Raw genomic sequence first — 22,849 nt, forward strand, 5'->3', positions numbered from 1 at the left:
TTCTGTTGACAGATATGTGGCCTCTTTTGGGGCTGGAATACAGTCAGTTCTCATGGGTGCCTCCTACCCCATGATAAGGACCTACTGTCTGGCCAGGTGACCACCCGCGTCCCAGTCCCCTCTGGACTGGAGACTATTTTTACACAGTAAAAGCACTGAGTTGGGAAAGCTGAGTAGCCAGACACCCAGACCTTTGTTGTGTCTTCTATGGCCTCTGCAGAGAGAAGCGAAAGGGCTCACTGTTCGCCTGGGAAAAGTCGGGGTGCTTGTCCCTGGGGTTGGAAATGGGAAGAGGATCACTCTGGTCCCTGTGGTTCCATTATTTCCATTCCTTAGCAGAAAGACCCACAATGGCCAAGAGGGAGCCACACTGTGAGCCTCCCCTCCTGCTGAGGAGTCTTCAAAGCAGCACAGGTGCCAATCCCTAATTGGTTACACATACTGAAGAGGAGTTTTGGGGTGACCAGGCATGTCAGTGGTTACCAATGGCTGTCTCCACTCTGAGCCAGAAGAGGGGATGGTTCGCGCAGGCTGGCGCTTTGCCTGCCATGTCTCAGGCTTTGCTCTCATAGGGCCAAGGAGCAGAACGAGGGGGGTGCATCATGCATTGGTCTTCTTGTGAACCAAGGAACTGGGGATGGGGAGGGAGGCTTCCCTGCCCAGGCTGCCCAGCCTCTGACTGCACATGGGATGGAACTTATGCATGTCTTGTCTTGTTTCTGGGACTGCCCTCTGGCCTTCCCTGAGCCTCTGGGGTGAGGAACAAGCATGCACAAAGCCTCCAAAGCCTCCTTGTCCACTCCCTGCCTCTGGGAACTAAAAGCCTGAGGCCAAAGTGGACAGGGCACAGAGGCTCTTAGCCGAGGACCATAGGGGTGGCCTCCGGCCTTTCTCTGGCTGGTGCTTCTGATGGGGCAGTGCCTGCCTGGGGAAACCCTGGGAGGAGCTTCCTGGTATGTGATTTTGAGGGAGGGGCTCTTGGACAGGAGGTAGGGATAGTTGGCCAGCATGTGGGGCGAGCCCAGCAAAGTGACCTATGACCGAGAGGCCCACTGTGGACTGGTGAATCCAGAAATCAGTGTGGTAGAGAGGAAGGAGCTCGGCTTGGGAGGTAGAGTCCTGGGTCCCTCTCCTGGCATCTTCTAGTCTCGGGCTCTCATCTGTAAACCAAGGACTGAGTCTGATGCTACCGCCCGACTCCTTTCCAGGGCATTTGTCTGACGCTTCTAACCCTTTGGCTGGCACAGTTGGTGTGGGCTAGAAAACTCCAGGCATGGTGGGAGTTTAGGACAGAGCCCCATCTGTCTGAGCTACCTTGCAGGTGCTTTCCTGGGCAGGCAGGTGCCCACGTGGACCCGAGCGGCACAGCAGTTGGCCTCCAGGCAGGGCCCTGCCGACCAGGGCCAGGGCTGTGACCCAGCCAGGGCCCCCCCATGATGTGCTCTGTTACCCTATAACTTAACCATCCCCAGGAAGCTGTGCAGATGCTGTAGGCTCAGTTTAAATGAGATAATGGATGTTAAAGTGTTTTGTAAATTTGAAAGCACATATTTGTTGTAGTGATAGTAATGTTACAGTTTTTTCTAGTAACAGGTGCACTCAGCTAGACACCATTTAGCAACAAGAGCTGGTCACAGGTGTATGATAGTATAAAAAGGGAAGTATTCACAGAGTAAGAAAAGCCATCCCTGGGAGTTTGGGAGTAGAGAGTGTTCCTTCTCACACCAGGAGGGAGAAGCTTCCCCTATGAGATCTTAAGGGATAAATTTGAATTATTAAGTTCTAGGGGCACCTGGGTGGCTCAGTCAGTTAAGTGTCTGCCTTCAACTCAGGTCATGATCACAGGGTCCTGGGATTGAGCCCAGCGTCGGGCTCCCTGCTCAGCGGGGAGCCTGCTTCTCTCTCTCCTGCTCCCCCTGCTTGTGCTTGCTCCCTCTCTCTCTTTTCTGTCAAATAAATAAAATCTTAAAAAACAAAGGAATTATTCAGTTCTAAGAGATATCTCTAATGCTTGCTTTTGTTTTGAAAACATCTTTCCTTTTTTTTTAAGACTTTATTTGAGAGAGAGAGAGCGAGGGAGCACAAAGCAAGGGGAGGGGCAAACGGAGAGGGAGAAGCAGGCTCCCCGCGGAGCAGAGAGCCCGACGCTGGGCTTGATCCCAGGACACTGGGATCATGATCTGAGCCGAAGGCAGACGCTTAACCGACTGACCCACCCAGGCACCCTGAAAACATTTTTCTCTTACACATACAATAGTGAGCCCCAGAGCACCCTTGTAGCCTGGTGAGTGGAGCAGATTCTGCACATCAGGAACCTGAGCTGTGTGACTTTAAGCCAGGCAGTGCCCCTCTCCAAGCCTTGGCTTCTCATGTGTCAGCCGATGGATTTGCTGGATCTCTACCATGGTTAGCTGCCCTCTTCACTATGGCAGGTGCAGACACTGGCAAACACTGCCCAGGCCCTGCACCGTTCCTGTCCCAGGTGGCAGGCAAGGTATGCTCTTTCCAAGATGGTCTGTCTGCATTGTAATTCCTGCCCCCACCCCCAACCCAGACCATGAGCTCCTCAAAGCAGGTATAATTCACTGCTGGATCCCTGCATCTTGGCCTACAGTGTTTGCTGAAGGAATGAATGAATGAATGAATGATGGAGTGTGGTCTTTCTATACAGGATAGAACACCTGGGACTCAACGTGGTGCTGCAGCTCCTTGTGGGAGTGCCCTTGGAGATGGTGCATGGAGCAACCCGTATTGGGCTTGTCTACGTGGCTGGTGTTGTGGCAGGTAGGCAGGTGGGCCACGAATCCACAGAGGTAAACTTCCCCAAGGCGGCGAGGAGACCCCACGGGATTGGGCAAGTTCCAGGCTTCCAGGGACACCGGACTCCATCCCCAAGGCCCCTAACTATTAGGGTTGTCCTCCAGGCCAATCTCCCCACCACCCCAGAGGGGCTGGAAAGGGGCCTACCATCCACAGGGAGAGGCATGTGATGGCAAGGGGAGGAGACTTTCCGTCTTTATGCTGCCATGTTGAAGCTGTGTGGGCTTGGGAAAATTCCTTAACCTCTCTTGGCCCCATTAAGTTTTAGGAAGGAACTAATCAGATTTGCCTGTAGGGTGTTAGGAGGGCAGAGGGAGGTGACAAGTGGAATAAGAGGGCCGTGTAAACCGTGCTGGGCACAGTGAGATTGCTGCAGGGACATCCAAGGTGTGGGTGGGCCCAGGTCCCTCCCCGGCCAGGCCAGCACCTGCCCTCCTGATTGACCCACTGCTGACAGGAAACAGTCCGGCCTGAGACGTGGTGAGCACCCATGCCAGCTGAAGGAGACTGGGGCCCCGCTGACTCCACTCACATGGCGGAGGACCATGACCTTGAGGATGGGGAGGGTACCCTATAGCCAGCGGGACTCCCCCTCTCCCTCCCCAGTGGAGGTGAGGCGGGCTGGGGTGAGCTGAGGAGAGCAGGCTGCATTTCTGCAGGAAAAGTCTGCACCAACCAGGTTTCTGAACAGAGGGATCTCCCTCATGATGTTTCCAACTTAATAGCTGGGTTGTTTTTTTTTTTACAAGGTTTGCCGCCTCAGCTCTTCACCTTGACAGCTGTGCCCAAGGGAGCTTTGTGTGTATGTTTAAGTAAGATCTTAATCCTTTCTGAGTGGCATTAAAATTGTCATCAGGAGGGCAGGGCACCACTGACCTTGTAAACAACAGGCACACAGGGACCCTGGGAGTAACTGATGTGCTTCAAGAGTCCGGGAGGGAGGGGTCCCACCCACCCGCCCACGAGAGGCTGGTCTGCTAGGTCAGGAGCCCTCGGCGTGGGAGACTGGCCCACAGCTTCTTCACTACTCTGTGTGCTGAGCGTTGAAAACTTGGCCACCTTGGACAGCACCCCCACGAGCTTCCCCCGGCATCCAGTACCGTCCGCATCCTTGAACAAAAGATCTAATGAGGAGCTCTGTGCCAGACTTACTCAGCCACCCACGTGCCCCCCCAGTCTTGACATCTGGAGATTTATAGCCACATTTTCTCTACCTAGATACCCAGAGACCCAGATGGTTAATAGCAAGGAACAGGAAAGACACTCATAACACTTGCAGTTAGTAGTCAATTGGAAGGGAGTGCCAATAACCCAGAAGACAGAAATCAGATTCAAGATGACTCAGGCCTCACCCAAACCAGATGACACCCAGCAGGGAGGCTGCACTGGTGACACTTCCCAGCGACACCAGTGCAGAGGGGGATGGTGCACCGATGGAAGGGGGGTGCTTGCCAACTAACCAGCAGGGTGTGGGGCTGTATCATAAAGCAAATGACGCGTACTATTCTGTCGGAGGCATTGATTTAGAGAGGGCACTCTGGTCACTGTATATCATGTCATTGCTCTCCAGGATCGAGTTGATGGATCTTCCTGTACCCCTTCCTCCCTCTCTACTCCGTGTGCATCCCAAGTCCGAGAAGGGGCCCCATTCACAGACAGCCGGGTCCTGACTGGATACCCAGTAGTTAGGAAGGGCCTGCCTTCCTAAGGCAGGTACTAACACTTTCCACTTGTCACAGGTACAGAACCCGAGCCTTAGCGTGCCTCAGCGACTTGCCCAGGGAGACTCAGTTGTACGTGGTGGAGCTGGCCCCAGACCCAGGCCGCCTGACCCAAAGGCTTGCTTCAAACCACTGCCATATGCAATGAGAACCAAAAGGCAGGCCTTTTCCTTTGTGCAGATAATTTATTGTCAGAAACCCAGGGAGGTCTTAATAGACATCAGGCCCTGCCCTTTAGTTCCTGCCCAGTGAAAATGCTCCAAAGGCAGGGCCGTCACAATCTGTAGCAATGGCGGCTAATGTCTGCCAGGTGCCATAGGGGATTCTCGCACATTGTGTCCTGAATTCACCAAGTCTTACGAGGTGGGCACTGTCACCTCCATTTTATAAGAGGTTCTGAGAGGTGAAATGACTTGCTCAATTTTCTCAGAAGGACTAAGAAGTACTAGAAGTGAGTGGAAATCCTTCCTCTGCCCAGTGCTTGAGGCCAATGCATCTCTTGCTTCTAGCTAACAAATCCATGGCTGAAATTTTAGATACTGTAAAAGCCAGTATTTTAAGCGCTTCGGCAAGCTCTTCTTATAGATTATGTAGATTATAAGCCACGTGTGCCTCCCCAGAGCCTAATGCAGGGTTTGGCATATGTTAAGCAACAAATATTTGTAGAACAAATGGAAGAATACATACATAAATAAAGTTATATTGCTTAAAGGTAGATGTTCTGCTGATTTTTATTGGGATTTTTTTTTTCTTTAATGGCCAAGGGAGACGTTGGAAAACACCTGCTTTAAATATTTCAGGCTAAAATTATCAAAGCTGTGCATGATGATAAAGTCTCCAATTTATCTGTGTGCTGGTGTGGACCCAGAATTTTTTTGAGAAAGTTCACAGCCCCGACTAGAGCTAGTCCTTGGGCCTGCTGCTGTGCAGAGATGTGTGTGTCCCTCCAGCTTGCCATTCTGTCCCCATCCTCTGTCCCCATGACCTCTGGGGAATTCATACTGGCCTTATGGAGCTGTCATCCGTTAGGTTAGCTTCCAAACAGCTTGTCAGGAATCCTGCCTGGCCCAGGCTTCTTGCCCCCAGGGGTGGCCTTTATTACTCTCTTTATGGGCACACATGCCCATGCTTGTATTTGACCTTTCCCACTCCCTCTAGTCCAGGGCTAAACTGCAGCCTCTTGAGGAAAGTCTTTCCACCACACATGGAGGACCGGTGAATCCAGATTGTTACCTCCAGGATTCTAGAACCAGGATCCAAACCTCAGATCTTGGATCTCAGGCCAAGATTCAGGTGATTGAATCTGTGATCTGGAAGGAACTCTCGAGGTCCCCTCTGGTGGCTGGCAAATTTGACTCCCCAGGCCCCACCCCCCTTTAGCCATAGGCTCCCTGTGCTCTGCTCCATGGGTTAGGAGTGTGGGTAAAGTTTCCTTTGAAAAGAGGGTTTTGCTGCTTAGAAGTTGAAAAGCCTTAGATCTCTTGATTTCACAGATGTGAAAGCTGCAGCCCAAAGAATTCAGGGGCTGTGCCCAAGGTCATACGACTAGCCAGTCACGCCCCCATTCCAGACTCCTGCCACAATCCCAACCTGACCCCTGACCCTGGGGTCAGGGACTTCTACCCATGGGTAGGGCGAGAGAAGGGTCAGTGTGGGGAGGCTGGACCCTGGACCGTGCGTGGATCCCATCGCACCGGGGAGGCCGGGGGAGCAGAAGCTGGGCAGGTTTGGTGGGACCTGCGAGAGGAAAGAGGCCAGCCCGAGGAGGCTGGGGCTTCCTCTGTCCACGCGGTAATTAATGAGCTGCTCTTAATGAGCTGCTCAGGCAGCCAGCCCTCCGCAGCCCTGCAATGCAGCTTTCCTTGCTGTGCGGGCCTCCGGGAGAGCGTGGGAATCCTTTGTCATGCAGATCCCACCGCCGGCCTGTTTGCCATCCTGGGTTGTTGTTTTTTTGTTTTTTTTCCTGTTATATATGGCTGACCCCTTGGCTAGGCAGTTAAAAAAAAAAAAAGTTATCTGACAATAGATCAATACCTAATTAAAGCCAGAGGGAAGGCATGAAAGGGGAGAAGAAAGACTTATAGTTACCCTGGGAAGGGAGAAGGACTTGGGAGCTCCCCGTTCATGACAGTGCTTTTTCCTGGGAGATCACATCCCCCTTGAGACCCAGAATTTGCTGTGGGGATCTCTTACTTGAAGGATCTCAGTGAGCCACGAAGCCTTGAGAGAAGTCCAAGGGGGCTGGTAGGGGAGAGAAGGTGGATGATATTATGGGGGTTCTCCATGCTCAGGGGTGTCAGGTGCTCTGGCTCCTGGCCTTGGCCCAGCCTCCGCCTAAGTAGCAGACCCCCCACCTCTGTAGAACCTGCAGAGTTTGGCCTTGGGCTGGTTCCTCCTGTCTCCACCCAGGCAGCGGCTAATTGGCTCTCGAGCCTGGGGGCATTTTCCAGTGGTGGTTTCTGCACACTCACCCAGGCCGGCCACCTCTCAGCCTCAGAGCCCTGGGCTCTACCTCCCAGTTATTTTTAGTCTCCTGTGTCCTTCCCTGGAAGCCAAAGCATTGATCACACTTAAATGAGACCAGAACAATACGTTTCCCTTCTCTCTGCCCGGCTTCCCTTCCAGCACAAAAGTTTGTCATCCCCCAGACCAAGAGTCTATACCCTTCTTTTCCCCCAGAGGGTATGACATCATCTCTCTCTCTTCCCTGGGACTTTTCAAGGACATTTTTCCTCCAGAGAACACCCCCCACCCTGCTCCGGAGATCCTGTTGGCCTTTGGTAATTTCACTCTTTCACTCGGCTGGAGGGAGGTTGGAGGTGATGCCAAGCAGGTTTCTAGATGCCGTTGAGCAGAGCGAGCGATGGTAGAGGATGGACGTTGACCTCTGTACCAGTTTGGGGAGTGGCTGCTGTCGAGGCCAAGAGCACGGGCCTTGTGCCACAAAGCTGGACTCACATCCTGGTTCCAGCCCTTCCTACTGAGTGACTCTGGGCTCAGTCTCCTCACCTCTGTGGTATGGCCACTGTCGCCGTCCTCAAAGGATTAAAGGGGACCATGTACATAAAGCACGTGGCCAGTGTCTGATGCGTGGTGCCCATGCACTACTTCTGCTTCTGCTACTTTTTCTTTCTCTTTTTTTAAAGATTTTATTTATTTATTTGAGAGAGAGAGCGCACAAGCAGGGGGAGTGGCAGGCAGAGGGAGAAGCGGCTCTCCGCTGAGCAGGGAGCCTGATGTGGGGCTCGATCCCAGGACCCCGGGATCATGACCTGAGCCGGAAGCAGTTGCTTAGCCATCTGAGCTATCCAGGCGCCCCTCTGCTACTATTTCTTATTGCCCTAAACCCCCAGGTGACACCAGGTGAGGCAGAGGCTGCCCTGACAGGCAGGTGATCCCTCCCCTCCACTGGGTCTCCTATAAAAGAAGTTTGAATCAAAGGGTTCTTTCAGCCATAAATTAGGCCTGTAGGGGGCTCCAGGACAACGTGGGATGAAGGCAAGAGGAGATGAATCCTTTTGCTCCAGGGTCTTACCCCCAAGGCTGCTGGATACTAGAGCCTGGGACAGGGGTGGGGAGCTCACTCCAACATCCGTGAATTCCCCATCTCTCTCTGTACCAGGGTCTTTGGCGGTATCTGTGGCTGACATGACTGCACCGGTCGTGGGCTCCTCTGGAGGGGTGTATGCACTCGTCTCTGCCCATCTGGCCAACATCGTGATGGTGAGCACCTCCTGTCCCAACATGCCTATCTTGGCGTCCCCTCTGCGCCTCAGTCCTTGTCTACTCCCCAGCTCAGACCCAGAAATGCCAGGCAGACCTGGCTGATAGGAGGGTTCACAGATGCTCCTCACTTTCTGTAGGCTCATTTCAAATGGGACCCTTCCATATATGATTCTTGTTTTTTTCTTCTTGGCTATTAAGTTACCCATTTCCCTAATTCTATCCTTTTCCCACTTGACTTTAGAAAATGTTACAATAGGGTCTCCTGGCTGGCTCAGTTGGAAGAACAGATGACTCTTGATCTTGGGGTCATGAGTTCAAGCCCCACTTTGGGCCTAGAGGTTAGTTTAAAAAAAAAAAAAGGAGATGGGGATGCCTGCAACTCTTTTTTTTTTTTTCTATAAGATTTTATTTATTTGAGAGAGAGAGCACAAGCGGGGACAAGAGGGAGAGGGAGAAGCAGACTCCCCGCTGAGCAGGGAGCCTGATGCAGGGCTTGATCCCAGAGGCCAGATCCCAGGACCCTGAGATCGTGACCTGAGCCGAAGGCAGATGCTCAACTGACTGAGCCACCCAGGCACCCCTAAGCGTCCAACACTTGATCTCAGCTCAGATCTTGATCTCGGGGTTATGAATTCAAGTCCCACATTGGGCTCCATGCTGGGCGTGGAGCCTACTTAAAAAAAAAAAAAAACTTCAAAAATGTTACAATCCTTGACCCCTAGTGGCAAAATCGGGACTTGAACCCACAGCTCCTGACAATGATTCAAGTGTCATTTCCTTACACCAGCCTCTTACAGTGGTGGGACACTGCCCTTCCTTTCCCATGTTCTTCTTTGCCTTTTCCTGAAAGGCATTCTAGGGTAATTGTTGAGAGCACAGGCTCTGGAGCCAGTCAGCCTAGATCTGAATCCTGGCTACCTGCTTCCTGAAGAGGGATCTTGGGCAAATTACTCAGTTTGTACATCGGTGAAATGGGATGATATGTGATAAAGGAGATAAAGTGAAGATATAACCACTCCGTATAAATGTTAACTCCCTACACCTCCCAGAAGAGGCCCGGGTGGACTCAGAATAGAGAGAGAGTCTGCAAGGCAAGAAATTGGAATCAGTTTAGTAGTCTCAGAGGAGGCCAAAGTCCTTGTTTTAGAGGCCGTTGGAAGGAGGGGGCCTCTAGGCGGGGTCCAGGTCTTTTACTCATCCCCAGTGCCTGGCACAAGGGCTGGACGAATGGCAGCTGGTGCCGACTAAATTTTTTTATTTTAAACAATCTCTACAACCAGCATGGGGCTCGAACTCATGACCCCGAGATCAAGAGTCACATGTTCCACCGACTGAACCAGCCAGGTGCCCCCTCCCCCCAACCCGCCGACTAAATTTTGAATGAAGGAAGGAAGAAATGAACAGTGTCTAGAAAAGGCGTAGCTTCCCTCCAGGGTCCTCCTGTTCTCACCTCCCTCCTCCGTCACTGTCTTCACCCACATGGCGGATGTGTGAATGCTCAGTTACAACAGTCTGGAGTTCCTAAATTCTCTTGTTTCTTCTTTATTATTGCCACTGTCACCTGCCGGCTCAACACACCATCCCTTTTCTTTTCATCAAAGTCCCCTTTGTACATTGAGAACGAGAGCGAGAGAGAGCGCAGGAGAGGGACAGAGGGAAAGAAAAGAAGGGGGGAGGGGAGAGATGGACAGACAGACACTGACAGCACTTGCTACTTGTCTGAATTTTGGCAACTTCGTGTGAGCACCTGAGAGAGAGCCAGCAGGTGTGGGAAAGCTCGTGTGGGTGTGCACGCACACGTGCACTTACACACGCACGTGCGCACACACGCGGCCCGTCTGCTGAGGAACCTGGCAGCACAGGGCTGCCTCGCGTGGCCCTTTTAAATGGGTCATTCTGTATCAGTGCTACAGCCTTCCCCAGACACAGCTCTTTCCCTGAATTCCATCTCCGCCACCCCCCCTCCCCCTGCCCCAGTTCCTTTCTGTAGGGGCCGAGCTGCTAACAAACCCTCCTTCCCCCTAAGATATGCATGTGTGTGTGTGTTGTGTGTGTGTGTGTGTGTGTATGTACGAACAGCACAACAGAGAGAAACAGACGTGAGTTCATAGGATGCCCGGTTTCCACGCCCTTCCCTGCCGCATGGGAAACAGCCCCGAGGCCCCCCCAAGTTCCCGCGGTGAGGCCAGAGCACCCCAAGAACCCTAGGGTGTGGGGTGGCGGTTGAGGAGGGAGGGGTGAACGCCCTTTTGTTCCAATTTACGCTTCTTTCTGGCAAGTAGCCCATGGCCTGTGGCGGTGGAGATGAGCAGTCCCACCGGAGAGCCCATTGCCCTTCTAGAAGGACATGGCTTTCCCTGGCCCCCTGGGAGCTTTGCAGTCCCCGGAGCTTGACATCTGTGGTAGCCTTTCCCTAGAAAGTTGTGTGGTGCTTGTTTGATGGGGAAAAAAATACCTCATGTTCTCATTAGAAAGATTGGTTTCCTTTCAACAAGAGGCCGCCTTTACCCGCAGTAGCTCAGAGCCCAGCACTTCAGAGATGTGTTAGGACAAACCCTATAAGATGGCCATTTTGGCGGGCCAGAAGCAAACATTGGCAGTTTCATGTGGTTCCGTCTGATAGATATGCTAGTATTTTAAATTGCCAAATGAAGATTTGCTCTGTGTGTATGTGCGCGCGCGTGTGCACAATAAAGTGCCTTGTCAGAACGGATAGGCGAAAAGAGCAAGACAGTCAGAAATCTGGATTTGAGTCCTGGTGTCACTACCTTAAGCCTCCGCTCCCTCATCAGCAACCCCTTCTCCACAAGGTAGTTGTGAGAAATACAGGAAAAGGATGGATGGAAAAATGCTTTCCATGTGGCGAATCACCACACAGCTGGGGGATCCAGTGTGTGCACACTTGTGTATGTGTGTATATGTGTGAATGTGTTTGTATATCCTCGAATACATGTAATTTTTATATTTATCCATTTTGCCTGTTATCTGCAGAGAACAATGAGGAAAATGCGTCCTTTTTACTTCAGATACAAAATAGAAAAGTGTTGAACACTTCTATTCTCAGGACTATTTAAGTGAGAGATTCTGCCTTAAATGAAAGCATGTCTTATTTTTCATAAAAATATTCTGAGTTCCAGGGATACTTGGCTGGCTCAGTCTGTGGAGCATGCCACCTTTGATCTCGGGTTTGTGAGTTTGAGCCCCACGTTGGGTATAGAGGTTACTTAAAAATAAAATCTTAAAAAAAAAAACCCAAACCACTTAGAGTTCCAAAAAGCTTGCAGTTTATATCGAGGGATTAAGTTCAGAAAATATTTCAACAAAAAAACTGGATGGCATAGACCTGCAATTAAGACTTGTTAGATTAGGGACGCCTGGGTGGCTCAGTAGGTTAAGCGTCTGCTTTGGCTCAGGGCGTGATCCCAGGGTCTTGGGATCGAGTCCTGCATCGAATCCTGCTCCTTGCTCAGCGGGGAGCCTGCTTCTCCCTCTGCTCCTCCCCCTGCTTGTGCGCTCGCTCTCTCTCGCTCACTCGCTCTCTCTGACAAATACATAAATTAAAAAAAAATCTTGAAAAAAAAACTTGTTAATTTAAATCCTAGAAGTAGGGGCACCTGGGTGGCTCAGTAAGTTAAGCGTCTGCCTTCGGCTCAGTGCATGATCCCAGGGTCCTGAGATCGAGCCCCACATTGGGCTCCCTGCTCAGCGGAGAGTCTGTTTCTCCCTCTCCCTCTGCCCACGACCCCCCACTCCCACCCGTGCTCATGCTGTCTCTTAAATAAATAAAATCTTAAAAAAAATAAATGCTAGAAGTATAAAGAAGAATAATTTATAAATTGCTTTTTGCTGGGGCCCACAGGCCAGCATTCCATTATTAAATATACAAGATGTTTTCTTACACTTCACTCCGTACAATGGATATTTCCCTAAAAAATGTTTGAGATCTCAGTTTTTGCAACAGGACCATATTGTCAAAGCACAAAGAAAGACTATTGTCTAAAAGACACCCGAGATCTCTATGTTGTAAGGCTCATTTTATTAATAAAAATCCTCTTGTAGGACAAGTAATCGCTCCCTAATTTATCTGTGTCATGCTCTCCCTTTCCTTGTGCTGGGTTTTCAGGAAGTTGTTTCTACCAGGATATGTAAAACCATCAAGCTCCCACCTGGGTTTCAACCTCTGTGCTCTTAACTGGTGAATGAGATGCCTAGGGTACTGGTCACCACCTTGTTTGCTGAGGGTGGGTTCTTTCTCACCCTGCAAGGCTCTGGGAGAGAAAAACACGAAAAGGCCTGCAAAAGATGTGTGTTCCCGGGGTCCGCAGGTGTTTCCACATTTATAGCAGCAGTGCTGGCTATAGGGAGATTCTCTTTTCTCTTATTGTTTCACTGCAGCGCATTTTATTGGAGGGAATAATGGGTTGGGAAAACGAAGCAGCTGGTGGGAAGGGGTGATTGTAGTTGAACCCCTCAGTGCTGTGAGACAAGTCATTGACCCATGTTCTCTAAGCTTTGGGGGTAACTGGAGCGGCCAGCAGGGACAGACAGAATGTGACCCTGTCTCGGAAGTGGGGCAGACAGAGCCCTGGACTCATTGTTAACTTACTCTGACCTTGAACCAGCCCTCCTGGACTGATTCTCAGTTTCTTCTTCCCCAAAGTGTAGGGTTGGAGATGTAACTGGATCAACCTGGCCAGTTCCAGTGCCGTCAGGGGCCAGGCAGTGATTCTAAAGGGAGCCGGCCTGGGGAAGCTGGGGAGGCTGGGAAGGCCAGAGCTGCCCGGCTAGACCAAGGTCATTCAGAAGTTTTAAAGGTGCTGTGCAGGGCAAACCCACTGTCTTTGCCTCAGGTCTCGATGATCATATCAGACACTTACATGATGCTTACCACATGCCAGGCAGTGTTCTTAGTGCTTTACGCATATGAATTCATTTTACTTTCACAACCCAGTGAGGTAGGTAATTGAGATAGGCACTAATGGTACCCCAGATTTACAAATGAAGACACCAGCCAAAAAGGAGTTCTGAGTCACCTCACCAATGGCTTTGCCAGACCAAAGATATGGAGGGTACTTTTGAAGACAGACCCCAGATAGGGCCTGAAGGGGACATGCATGGACCTCAGCTGAAGGACAGAGTGGCCAATATATTCTAGACTGACCTTACCTGATATTATCACTCAGAACACAGTGAAAGAGACTGACTTTAGGTAAGATGTTCATTTGGAGGGGTTTTATGAGGGAAAGGAATATTGGAAGTGTTCTGTATCACGTTTGTTTTTAATGGTGGTAAAATATACCATAGCATAAAATTTACCGTCTTAACCATTTTTTTAAAATTTTATTTATTTATTTGACAGAGAGAGACACAGCGAGAGAGGGAACACAAGCAGGGGGAGTGGGAGAAGGAGAAGCAGGTTTCCCGCGGAGCAGGGAGCCCGATGTGGGGCTCGATCCCAGGACTCTGGGATCATGACCTGAGCCGAAGGCAGACGCTTAACCACGGAGCCACCCAGGCGCCCCCTGTCTTAACCATTTTTAAGTATCCAGCTTAGTAGTGTCAAGTACATTCTCGCTGGTTGGGCAATCGTCACTACCATCTATCTCTAGAATTCTTTATCTTGCAAAACTGAAGCTCTGTATCTACTAAACAACTCCCCATTCCTCCCTCCCCCAGCCCCTGGCAAACACCGTTCTACTTATTTTCTCTATGAATTCGACCACTCTAGGTGTCTCATAGAAGTGGGCTCATACAGACAGTATTTGTCCTTTGGGGACTGGCTTATTTCACTTAGCATAATATCTTCAAGGTTCGTTCGTTACAACATGTCAGAATTTCCTTCCTTTTAAAGTGCATGATATTCCCTTGTAGCTCCATTCACCCGTGCATGGACACTGGTTTGCTTCCACCTCTTTTGGTTATTGTGAATCATGCTGCTGTGAACATGGGTGTCACTTTGAGGGGAGACTTAGGATCCGTGGGTGGACATCACAGGGAGGCAAAGCCTGGCTAGACGGTAGCAGGAAGGATTTTTCAGTGGTTAGAGCCCCTTCACAGGGCTGCCCCAGGGGTGTCCCAGTGGTGGGAGGGCCATTTTGTCAGCAGGGGGGCAGTAGGTGTTGCCCTTTGGGAGGAGATGGTCTGTCAGGTGACTCCTAAGCACCTGCCCATCCCAAGGTTTCCTCCCGGAAGACCATCAGCCAGCCGAGCTGGGTTCCATTGGGTTGCCAGATCCAATGGAGGCCACCAACCCCTGTTTTGTTCCCTGTCTTCTGGTGGGGCTTCTCTGTGGGCAGCCACCAGCAGGTGACAACGTTGCCCACCATCTGCTTCTTAGCACAGAACATGTCAGCAAGCAAAGATGAGACTTCCTCACCTGAAGAGGGGCTATGTGTTGCCCATCTCACCTTTTGTGACAAGGGCTTGCCTGTCAGTGGCGAATACTAGGGGAAAGGGAGGAGGTGTGCGGGACGCCGACTGCCTTCTGCAGGATTTCACCCTCTTTTTGGCAGTTGCCCTGCATCTTGCTCACTCCACCGAAGCTTCATAAACATTATTGTATGTGCCAGGGCTCAGGGCCCCTGGTAACGTTCAACACATGTGTTCCCCCAACATCAAAGGAGTACGAGATGTGCCCTCAGCTGGGCCTGGGCCAGGCGGCAAAGGCAGAGTGGGTGGGTGGGAGGCAACAGAAGCCCCTGGCTGTACGCAGTTGCCTCCTTCCCTAGGGCTGCTGTGTTCCAGGAAGATTCCAGACTCGTTTCTGTGTGTGCGTGTATCTGTATAAATGGAATGGTGCTTTGAATGCGCCGTGGGAGAGCCCCTCAAAGGAACCCCATGGCGAAGTCTTTTGTAAAGTGAAAAATCCTTTTGTAAGGTGAATAATTGTACTCTGTTTATCTGCTTTGGAGGTTCAGAGTGTTCTGAGATTCTCAGGGGAAAGGGAATTGTTTGGAGGCCCCCTTTTCCAATGCCTGATTCTGTAGAGCATCCCCTCCAAGTGATGTCAAGCCCCTGTTTGAACCTCTCAGTGATGGGAAACTCACGATCCCCCAAGATGGAATGTTCTGACTTATTAGAAATGGAAACATCTGGAGCTTAAAAAAATCCCTGAAGTTTTAATCTATGGAGTCTTCCGATTACAGATTACACTGAATGTGCCCTGTTCTTACCGTGACTCATTTGATACTTGACAACAGTGAACTTGACCCCCGGGTCTTCTCTCCATCCATTTCTCATAGGCTGGATTTTGATTTGTTTTATTATCCTGACGGTTCTGCTTTGACTTTGCTTGGTTTGCTGCCCTGCATCCCCTTCTGCAAACGTGGGATCCAGCAATCACTGCAGTTCTCAGGGGTTGTCTGCCCAAGTAGAGGGGACAGGGCCCTCATCTCCCTAGATCTGGATTCTCTTCCTACTTTACTCCAGCTCAAGCGCTTTTATGACAGTAATAAATTCACCATTGTCTGAAATCTCATGCTGGTGTGATCTGCTCACGACTGCCTCATTTAAGACTTAATGGAGACTATTTTTTTTAAGATTTATTTATTTATTTGAGAGAGCGAGAGAAAGAGAGAGCACAAGCACGAGCCGAGGGAGGGGCAGAGGGAGAGAATCTTTAATCAGACTCCCCGCTGAGCTGGGAGCCAGGACAGGGGGCTTGATCTCAAGACCATTGAGGTCATGACCTGAGCCCTGAAGCCAAGAGTCAGACTGAGCCACCCAGGCGCCCCAGTGTTAGGTTTTCTGAAGTGAGATACATCCGTAGAAGAGTGGTCAGATCTGGAACTAATGGCACTTTCTCCTTTTCCCCTAGAACTGGTCAGGCATGAAGTGTCAATTCAAGCTGCTGCGGATGGCTGTGGCCTTGATCTGTAGTAAGTGTGGGCAGGGCAGGCTGGGTGGGATGGAGCCCTGCCCCAGGCCTGGAGGACATAAAGATGGCGCAGTCCCTGCCCTGGAGGCCTTTGTGGTCAAAAAAAAAAAGGGAAACATGTCATCAGAGTGTGACAAAGTAGGGATGTTATGAGAGAAGTCTGGCCCACTCTGCTGCCACTTAGCCTTTCTTAAACTTTGTATTGACGTATAGTATGCACCCAGAAAAATACAGGATGAGTGTCCAGCTCAGTGACCAGTACCCAGATCAAGAAAAATAACTTCTTTTTAAAACATTTTATTTAAATTCAATTATTTAACATACAGCGTATTATTGGTTTCAGAGGTAGAGGTCAGTGATTCATCAGTCTTATTTGACACCCAAGTGCTCTCCTTAATGTCCATCACCCAGTGACCCCGTCCCGCCACCCCCCTCCCCTCCAGCAACCCTCAGTTTGTTTCTTAGAGTTAAGAGTCTCTTATGGTTTGTCTCAAGAAAAATAGCTTCTTCATAACCTTTTGGGTCATGGAGTCGATCCTTTGAGATCTCCTATTAGAAGCTAGAGACTCTTTCCCCAGGATAACTCAAGTATACACACGCATGTACACACACACACACACTTGCAGTTTAGCAGGTGAACAGACTGTAACTAATCCATGAAGCCCTGTGTACAGCGTGTGGTGGGGCCCTAGTCGGGGGAAGTCAGTTCTGCCTGCAGAGGTCATTTTGAGTGTCAAAGACAGCTCGGCGTTCACCGCGGAGGCAGGGTACAAGAGGACGTTTCGGGCAGAGATGCAGCGCGAACGTAGACACAGGTGTGGGGGAAGGGCCACGGCCATCAGGGCAGTTGACGAGACTGACAGCTTTGGGACTGCGTGTGTTAGTGATCAGAGATAATAGGAGTCGGGTCACGAGGGCTTTAAAGGCAAAGAGAAAGGTTGGACTTCATCCTGGATGCACTGGGAGGCCGCTGAAGGGCTGTAAACAGGAGAGTTACTGGCAGATTTGAGTTCACGAGACTATTCGTGAGACCAGAGGCCTCACAAGAGGCTCATTCTGAGGTGGAAAGAGGTAAGATGCGATGCAGGCAGAAAGAGAGACGAGGGGACACACGGTCTCTCATTCAGTCTTCAGGACACGGTTGTAGAAGAGGGTATTTTCTATAAGGCTAGGTTTGTAGGTAGACACTGGAGCTCATGTTCCTTGCCCACGGCCACCCAGCTGGAGGTGATAGAGGCAGAATGTGGAGCCGACCTGTGCCGTCGCTAATGCCCGCACTTTAGCCAGGCTGGGTGGGAGCACCTGAGCTGTCTGCCTGGATCCACCTGTGACCTGGGGAAGAGGAAGATGAACCAGGACAGACAGGGGCAGGAGGATGGGCCTATGCGGACTGCACTTCCGTCCACTTCCACATCCCTTGCTCTAAAGCCCACAGACTCTTTGAGCCAGGGCAGTGGGGGGCAGTGGGGTGCAGTGAGTGGGGGCGGGGTGAGCATAGCTTCCCTGTCTGCTCAGACTCTGAGTTTGTGTGCAGGGAAGGGAGGAGAAGCCTGCGTCTTTTTTTTTTTTTTTTTATAAAGATTTTATTTATTTATTTGACAGAGACAGAGACAGCGAGAGCAGGAACACAAGCAGGGGGAGTGGGAGAGGGAGAAGCAGGCTTCCTGCTGAGCCGGGAGCCCGATGCGGGACTCGATCCCAGGACCCTGGGATCATGACCTGAGCCGAAGGCAGTCGCTTAACCAACTGAGCCACCCAGGCGCCCTGCGTCTTGATGTTTAAAAAAATCCAACTCATAAAAACTAGAATGCTGTTTTGGAGCGGAGGGGGAGGTGAGGGGGGGAAACCAATGTCTTTCAGACCTCCTTTGTGGCACCCAGGGCCTGCTAAGCAAAGGCAGAAGGATGCCCCAGGGCCTGGGGAGGGCTTGGGGAGGACTCAGTGTCGGTCCCTGGCTGCTCCTCTCCTGCCATCTATTGGCCATCCTTGGACTTGCAGGGCCCAGGCCAGAAGATTAGGCGATCCCTGGGGAATGAACATCCCTGGAGGTCCTGGGTGCCCCCGCAGTGGCGACGGTGGAGAGAAGCACACTGGTTAACTAAATAAGTACAGAATTCCCCGCAAAGGACTTTCTTTCACTCGTCAAATTTGCCTTGGTTTCCTCATCTGCAAAATGGGGATAAGAATGCCTGCCCTTAGTGCTCTTTGGTGGTGGGCCGTGAAATGGCCATTTCCCAGCACCTATCCTTTGGAGAGAGTGCATCCCATGGGATTGGCCGACCCAACAAGTTCAGGCAAGAAGAGTCAACTGGAGGATGGGATGGGGGCATTTGAGCATCTGTTAGGAGGGAGACTCCAGCACTGTGTTGGGGCCGTGTATCCCCATTCTTTCTTTGTCCTTTTCTCCCTCCATCCCTTCCTTCCAATCACAAAAGTTCTGAGGGAAAGGTTTCTAAGGGTTTTGAAATAGCACACGAAAACACTTTCTAAACTATAACGTGCTAGCACATACTAAAGTTATTACTAATGTTCCAGCAGTGTAGCCTGGAACTCTGCAGATGGGGAAACTGAGCCTCCCAGACTCATGAACGTGGGGCCACAAGCCTCTTTGGGTTTCTGCACAAGCTCTCCCCTCTGCCTGGACTGCTCTTCTTAGGGTCTCCTCTTGATAGTCACGTCTCTGTGCACATTTCACGTCTCTAGGGAGATCTTGCCTGATTCCCCAAACTAACGAATCCCCCCTCCTTAGACCCAGCATTGATTTAAAATTACCTTTTTTTTTTTTTTTTTTTTTACCCCCTAGAATTTTTCTTACTGGAATTATCTGATGTATGTAATTGATCCTGGTCGATTGCCAGATCTGTAAGCCCTGGGAGAACAGGGGTTTGTTCGTCTGTCTTTCACTTCTCTATCTGCAGGGCAGAGAACAAACAGTGCTCGGCCTAGTGGGCAGTGAGTGAACTCACGGGTGGATGGGTGAGTGGGTGGCTGGGTGGCCGGATGGCGTGCAAGGCCTCTCCCTCCGCCCCTGCCCAGCGGCCCTCCTGTGACTTCTCTGTGCTTCCTCCCCTTGCAGTGAGCATGGAGTTCGGGCGGGCCGTGTGGCTCCGGTTCCACCCATCGGCCTACCCCCCGTGCCCTCACCCCAGCTTTGTGGCACACTTGGGCGGCGTGGCTGTGGGCATCACCTTGGGCGTGGTGGTCTTGAGGAACTACGAGCAGAGGCTGCAGGACCAGTCGCTGTGGTGGATCTTTGTGGCCATGTACACGGTCTTTGTGCTGTTTGCTGTTTTCTGGAACATCTTCGCCTACACCCTGCTGGACTTAAAGCTGCCACCCCCTCCTTAAGGCTCTGGGGGACCTAGGTCAGGGGTGGGAGGGCCTAGCAGCAGCAGGAAGGAACATGGACTTTCTTGTTCTCGGCACCAGCTCTGAGAGGCCAGGGAGGAGAGGACGAGATGCTGGGCCACGGTGATGTTGGTGTTCAGGTTTGGACAATGGGGCCTCTTTTTCTGAAAGGCGCCTGCTGGATGAGTTGGATGCTGCTACCATTGTTTTTCTAGACTGTTCTGAGGACATCAAGCCAGGGCGAAGGCCTGGGGTGGGGTAAAAGCAGCCCTCCCCTCGGGCTGGGCTTGTTCTGTGTGTTCAGGCGACGCTTCCCTCGTCACAGACTGAGCAGTAGCCTCCTCCCTCATCCCCACCCCGAGATGTCAGGAAGATCCGAGGGTGGGGTAGCCAGGCAGGCCCTTGTCCAGCCCAGAGATACAGTTACAGGCCAGGAAATGTTCGCTCTACAGCTGTTGGGTTTGGAGCTCTGGAGTGGAGGAGGGCCTGGCGGTGGACATGTTGGCTTTTGGTGTAGGAGAGCCCAGGGTGTGCTCCTGGTGGTGGACACTGGGGCAGGCAGAGGAGGGAGATGCTGTAACTCTAGGCCTCACTCTTGCCCTGGGGGTATCCAGTAAGAGAAACCCAAGTAGGAGGGAAAAAACTTCATCCCAAGCACTACCCTTGGCAAGGCCCAGTACCAGCTTTGGGTTTCTCCCTCCCTGTCTCCCAGAATGCTGACAACTCATATTGGTGCCCCAGCATCCCATGCCCTGCCTTGTTTTTAGAGCCTTTTCCTTCCCTTCCATTGCCCTGACCCTACATTGTGCCTCCCCTTTGGTCATGGGGATGTGTGTGTGTGTGTGTGTGTGGTTCGGTGGGTGAGGACATCCATCGGATGGTAAGAGATGCCATGGGAAGAACGTGAGGGAAGTCAGAGGCTGCAGAGGAAGCCCATGAGGGGCGTGGGGGTGTGTGGAAGGGTCTGCATGAGAGGAAAAAAGGCACTGAGAAGTGGGAGAGTGTGACCCCTGAGGATCTGGCTTTCGGCAAAGCTAGCCCCTTCTTTCCCATTCCTCATCCTTTCCAGGCGTCTCCCTGAAAACCATTGACCAGTGGGAGACTTGTCCTCAGTGGAGGGAGACCTTGGGCCCTCCTAGGGATGCTCAGGATGCCACGGTTGGCCTTTGCCAAGCTCCCTTCTTGTTCCCCTCTGGAATGACCTTCACATCTGAGATGGTTCTGTTCTGTTTTCCATAAGAGGGAAGGAACTTTGGGGGTGTCAGAGAGGCTGGGGCAGGAATATTGAAGCCATGTGTCCACTGAGTAGGGGGGACAGGAGGCTGCGGTACAAGAAATCCCAATTTAGGGGAAAACTGCTTCTGGACAATTGTTGGGTATTTGGATGAGGGTCAGAGGTGAGGGTAGCCCAGAGGCGCAGATGCTCAGAGCTTGGAGGGAACTTGGCTATTGTCAGGTCCATCCCCACCCCAAGGCACAAGTGGGAAAATGAGGCTAAGGGAATGACTCCCGAGCAGGAGCTGATACGGGCCCTGAGGAGAGGGGGAGGGGAGGATGGCTTTTGACAAAATATATGATTCCCTGTATACTGCTCTTGGAATTCCCAACCACTGACAACCCAGAAGGACAAAGAACTCCAGTCCGGGAGGCAGAGGGACTGGGTCCATGCAGGGGCGAGGGCAGGAGCTTAGTCTGGAGTCAGCCGGGCCAGGCAGTTGGGGGTCTTGGGCCGCTGTGGCTTCCTGTCCTCAGTGATCACATGTGAATGGACAGGGTCTCCATGCAGCCCCAGCCTATGCCAAGCCCTTCCCCCTCTTTGCCCAGTGCTCAATAGATTGTCTGGGTCCCCACGTGTGGCTCCTGAGGTCATGCTGCCCTCGTGCTGGTACAGTACTGAGGACTGCCAGGCCCAGTTGGCACAGGCCCAGATCGGGGGCTGGGCCGCGTCACCCTGAGGCATCTTGTCTGTGTCCTGCCAGTCTGTCTCTGCCCCACTGAGGGAAGGGTGTAGCTGGGAGAGTCAGCTTCCTAGGAGAGGAGAGTAAGTTGGAACTGGGGCTGAGAGGACTTGGGTAAGGATGGAGAGGGGGGCCCTGGCCATGGGCTGCAGCCCCCTAAACCTGAGTGGTGCTGTCCCTCCCTGGAGGAACGGAGGCAGCCGGTGCCCTCGGGGAGGCAGGGCGTCCCTCCAGGCCCCCCCCATATTCTGGGTAGTGGGTGGAGGGAGTGGAGAGTCCCCCCTGCCTTCGTCTGGTGCGGCCTGGAGAGGGGTCTACCTCTCGCAGGGGTGAGAAGAAGCCTCTAGAAAGACCTCAGAGAAGCACCCAGTTCCCTCAGGGCCGCAGATGGGAGCTTGCTACCAAGAAGGACTGCCTGAGGCGAAAATCCCATTTGCCATCCTGTCTCAGACCACCAAGGGAGCCTCATCTAGCCTCAGGCCACAGGCCCCAGCTGTTCCCTGTCAGCAGGGTCCAAAAGGAACCCCAAAGTTCTTTGGTCAGCTTCACACCCCCCTCCCCACCCTCGCCCAACCATCAGCTCCAAGCAGGGCCACCCAGTGGGGTCCACAGTCACTCCATACAACCCAGGTCTCCAAACCAGGACCAAAGATCATTGTCTGGTAAGAAAGGTTTCCGTTTTGGTGTCTGACTTTCTCCTCAGCCAGTCCGCGCACCCTCATCCCCAGCACCCTGCTGGCAACCCGTCCCTATCATCCCTCCTTCCTGAGCTCGTACAGCCACTGGCCCAGTGTGCCTCTTGGGACTGTGGAGGGTGGCTGGCCTTCCATCCACGGGACACGGAAACTGAAAGCTGGGGATTCCCCAAAAAGCAGCCATAGATTTGCTCGCTCGTTAAACGGAAGTGGAATCACAGAAACTAGGGAAGGGAAAACAAGTCTTCAAAGGAGAAATTTGGCTTTAATGACACCATTAGTCATTCATTTTTTTAATTAGGAAAAGCTCCCTAATGAGGTGTTTTTGCCAGCTAATAGGACTCTCCATTTCCACGAGGACCTTTCTTACTCAGAGGATTAGGGGAGTCATTGCTCACCAAACCCAGATCTTCCTCCAGGGTCCAATTTCGTTTTCAAAGAATGCAGATTCCTGGGTGCAGTGGAAGCCCTTTCCTGGCATCCTTCATGTTGCTCCCAGGGCTGGCCAAAAAGCACCAATACTCCTCTGCCTTAAAAAAACAGTGCCCATCCCTGAATTTCCGCACCCCCCCAAAGGACTTGAGTAAGTGGGAAACAAAAGGAAACACAAGCTGCAATGTTTGTTTCTAAATATTTTTGTATTGTGTACATTCTGTATATTTTTGTTGTAACATATTATTTGAACACAGATTCCATTAAAGATTT

At 51.7% G+C, this 22,849-nt stretch overlaps 1 protein-coding gene across 2 annotated transcripts in view; it reads left to right on the top strand.

Moving 5' to 3' along the window:
* The window catches only part of RHBDL3 (rhomboid like 3), a 48,706-nt gene extending 25,857 nt beyond the window's left edge, over positions 1 to 22,849 (top strand). For both annotated transcript variants that reach the window (XM_035027790.1, XM_035027791.1), the window contains 4 exons: positions 2,672 to 2,784; positions 8,164 to 8,264; positions 16,084 to 16,144; positions 19,220 to 22,849. In XM_035027790.1, the coding sequence (XP_034883681.1) occupies positions 2,672 to 2,784; positions 8,164 to 8,264; positions 16,084 to 16,144; positions 19,220 to 19,491 (547 nt within the window). In that variant the 3' untranslated portion in view covers positions 19,492 to 22,849. The remainder of the gene's footprint in view (positions 1 to 2,671; positions 2,785 to 8,163; positions 8,265 to 16,083; positions 16,145 to 19,219) is intronic.

The sequence above is a fragment of the Mirounga leonina genome, unplaced genomic scaffold (assembly GCF_011800145.1).
Source record: "Mirounga leonina isolate KUSES-001 unplaced genomic scaffold, KU_Mleo_1.0 Mir_200, whole genome shotgun sequence".
NCBI classification, from domain to species: Eukaryota; Metazoa; Chordata; class Mammalia; order Carnivora; family Phocidae; genus Mirounga; species Mirounga leonina.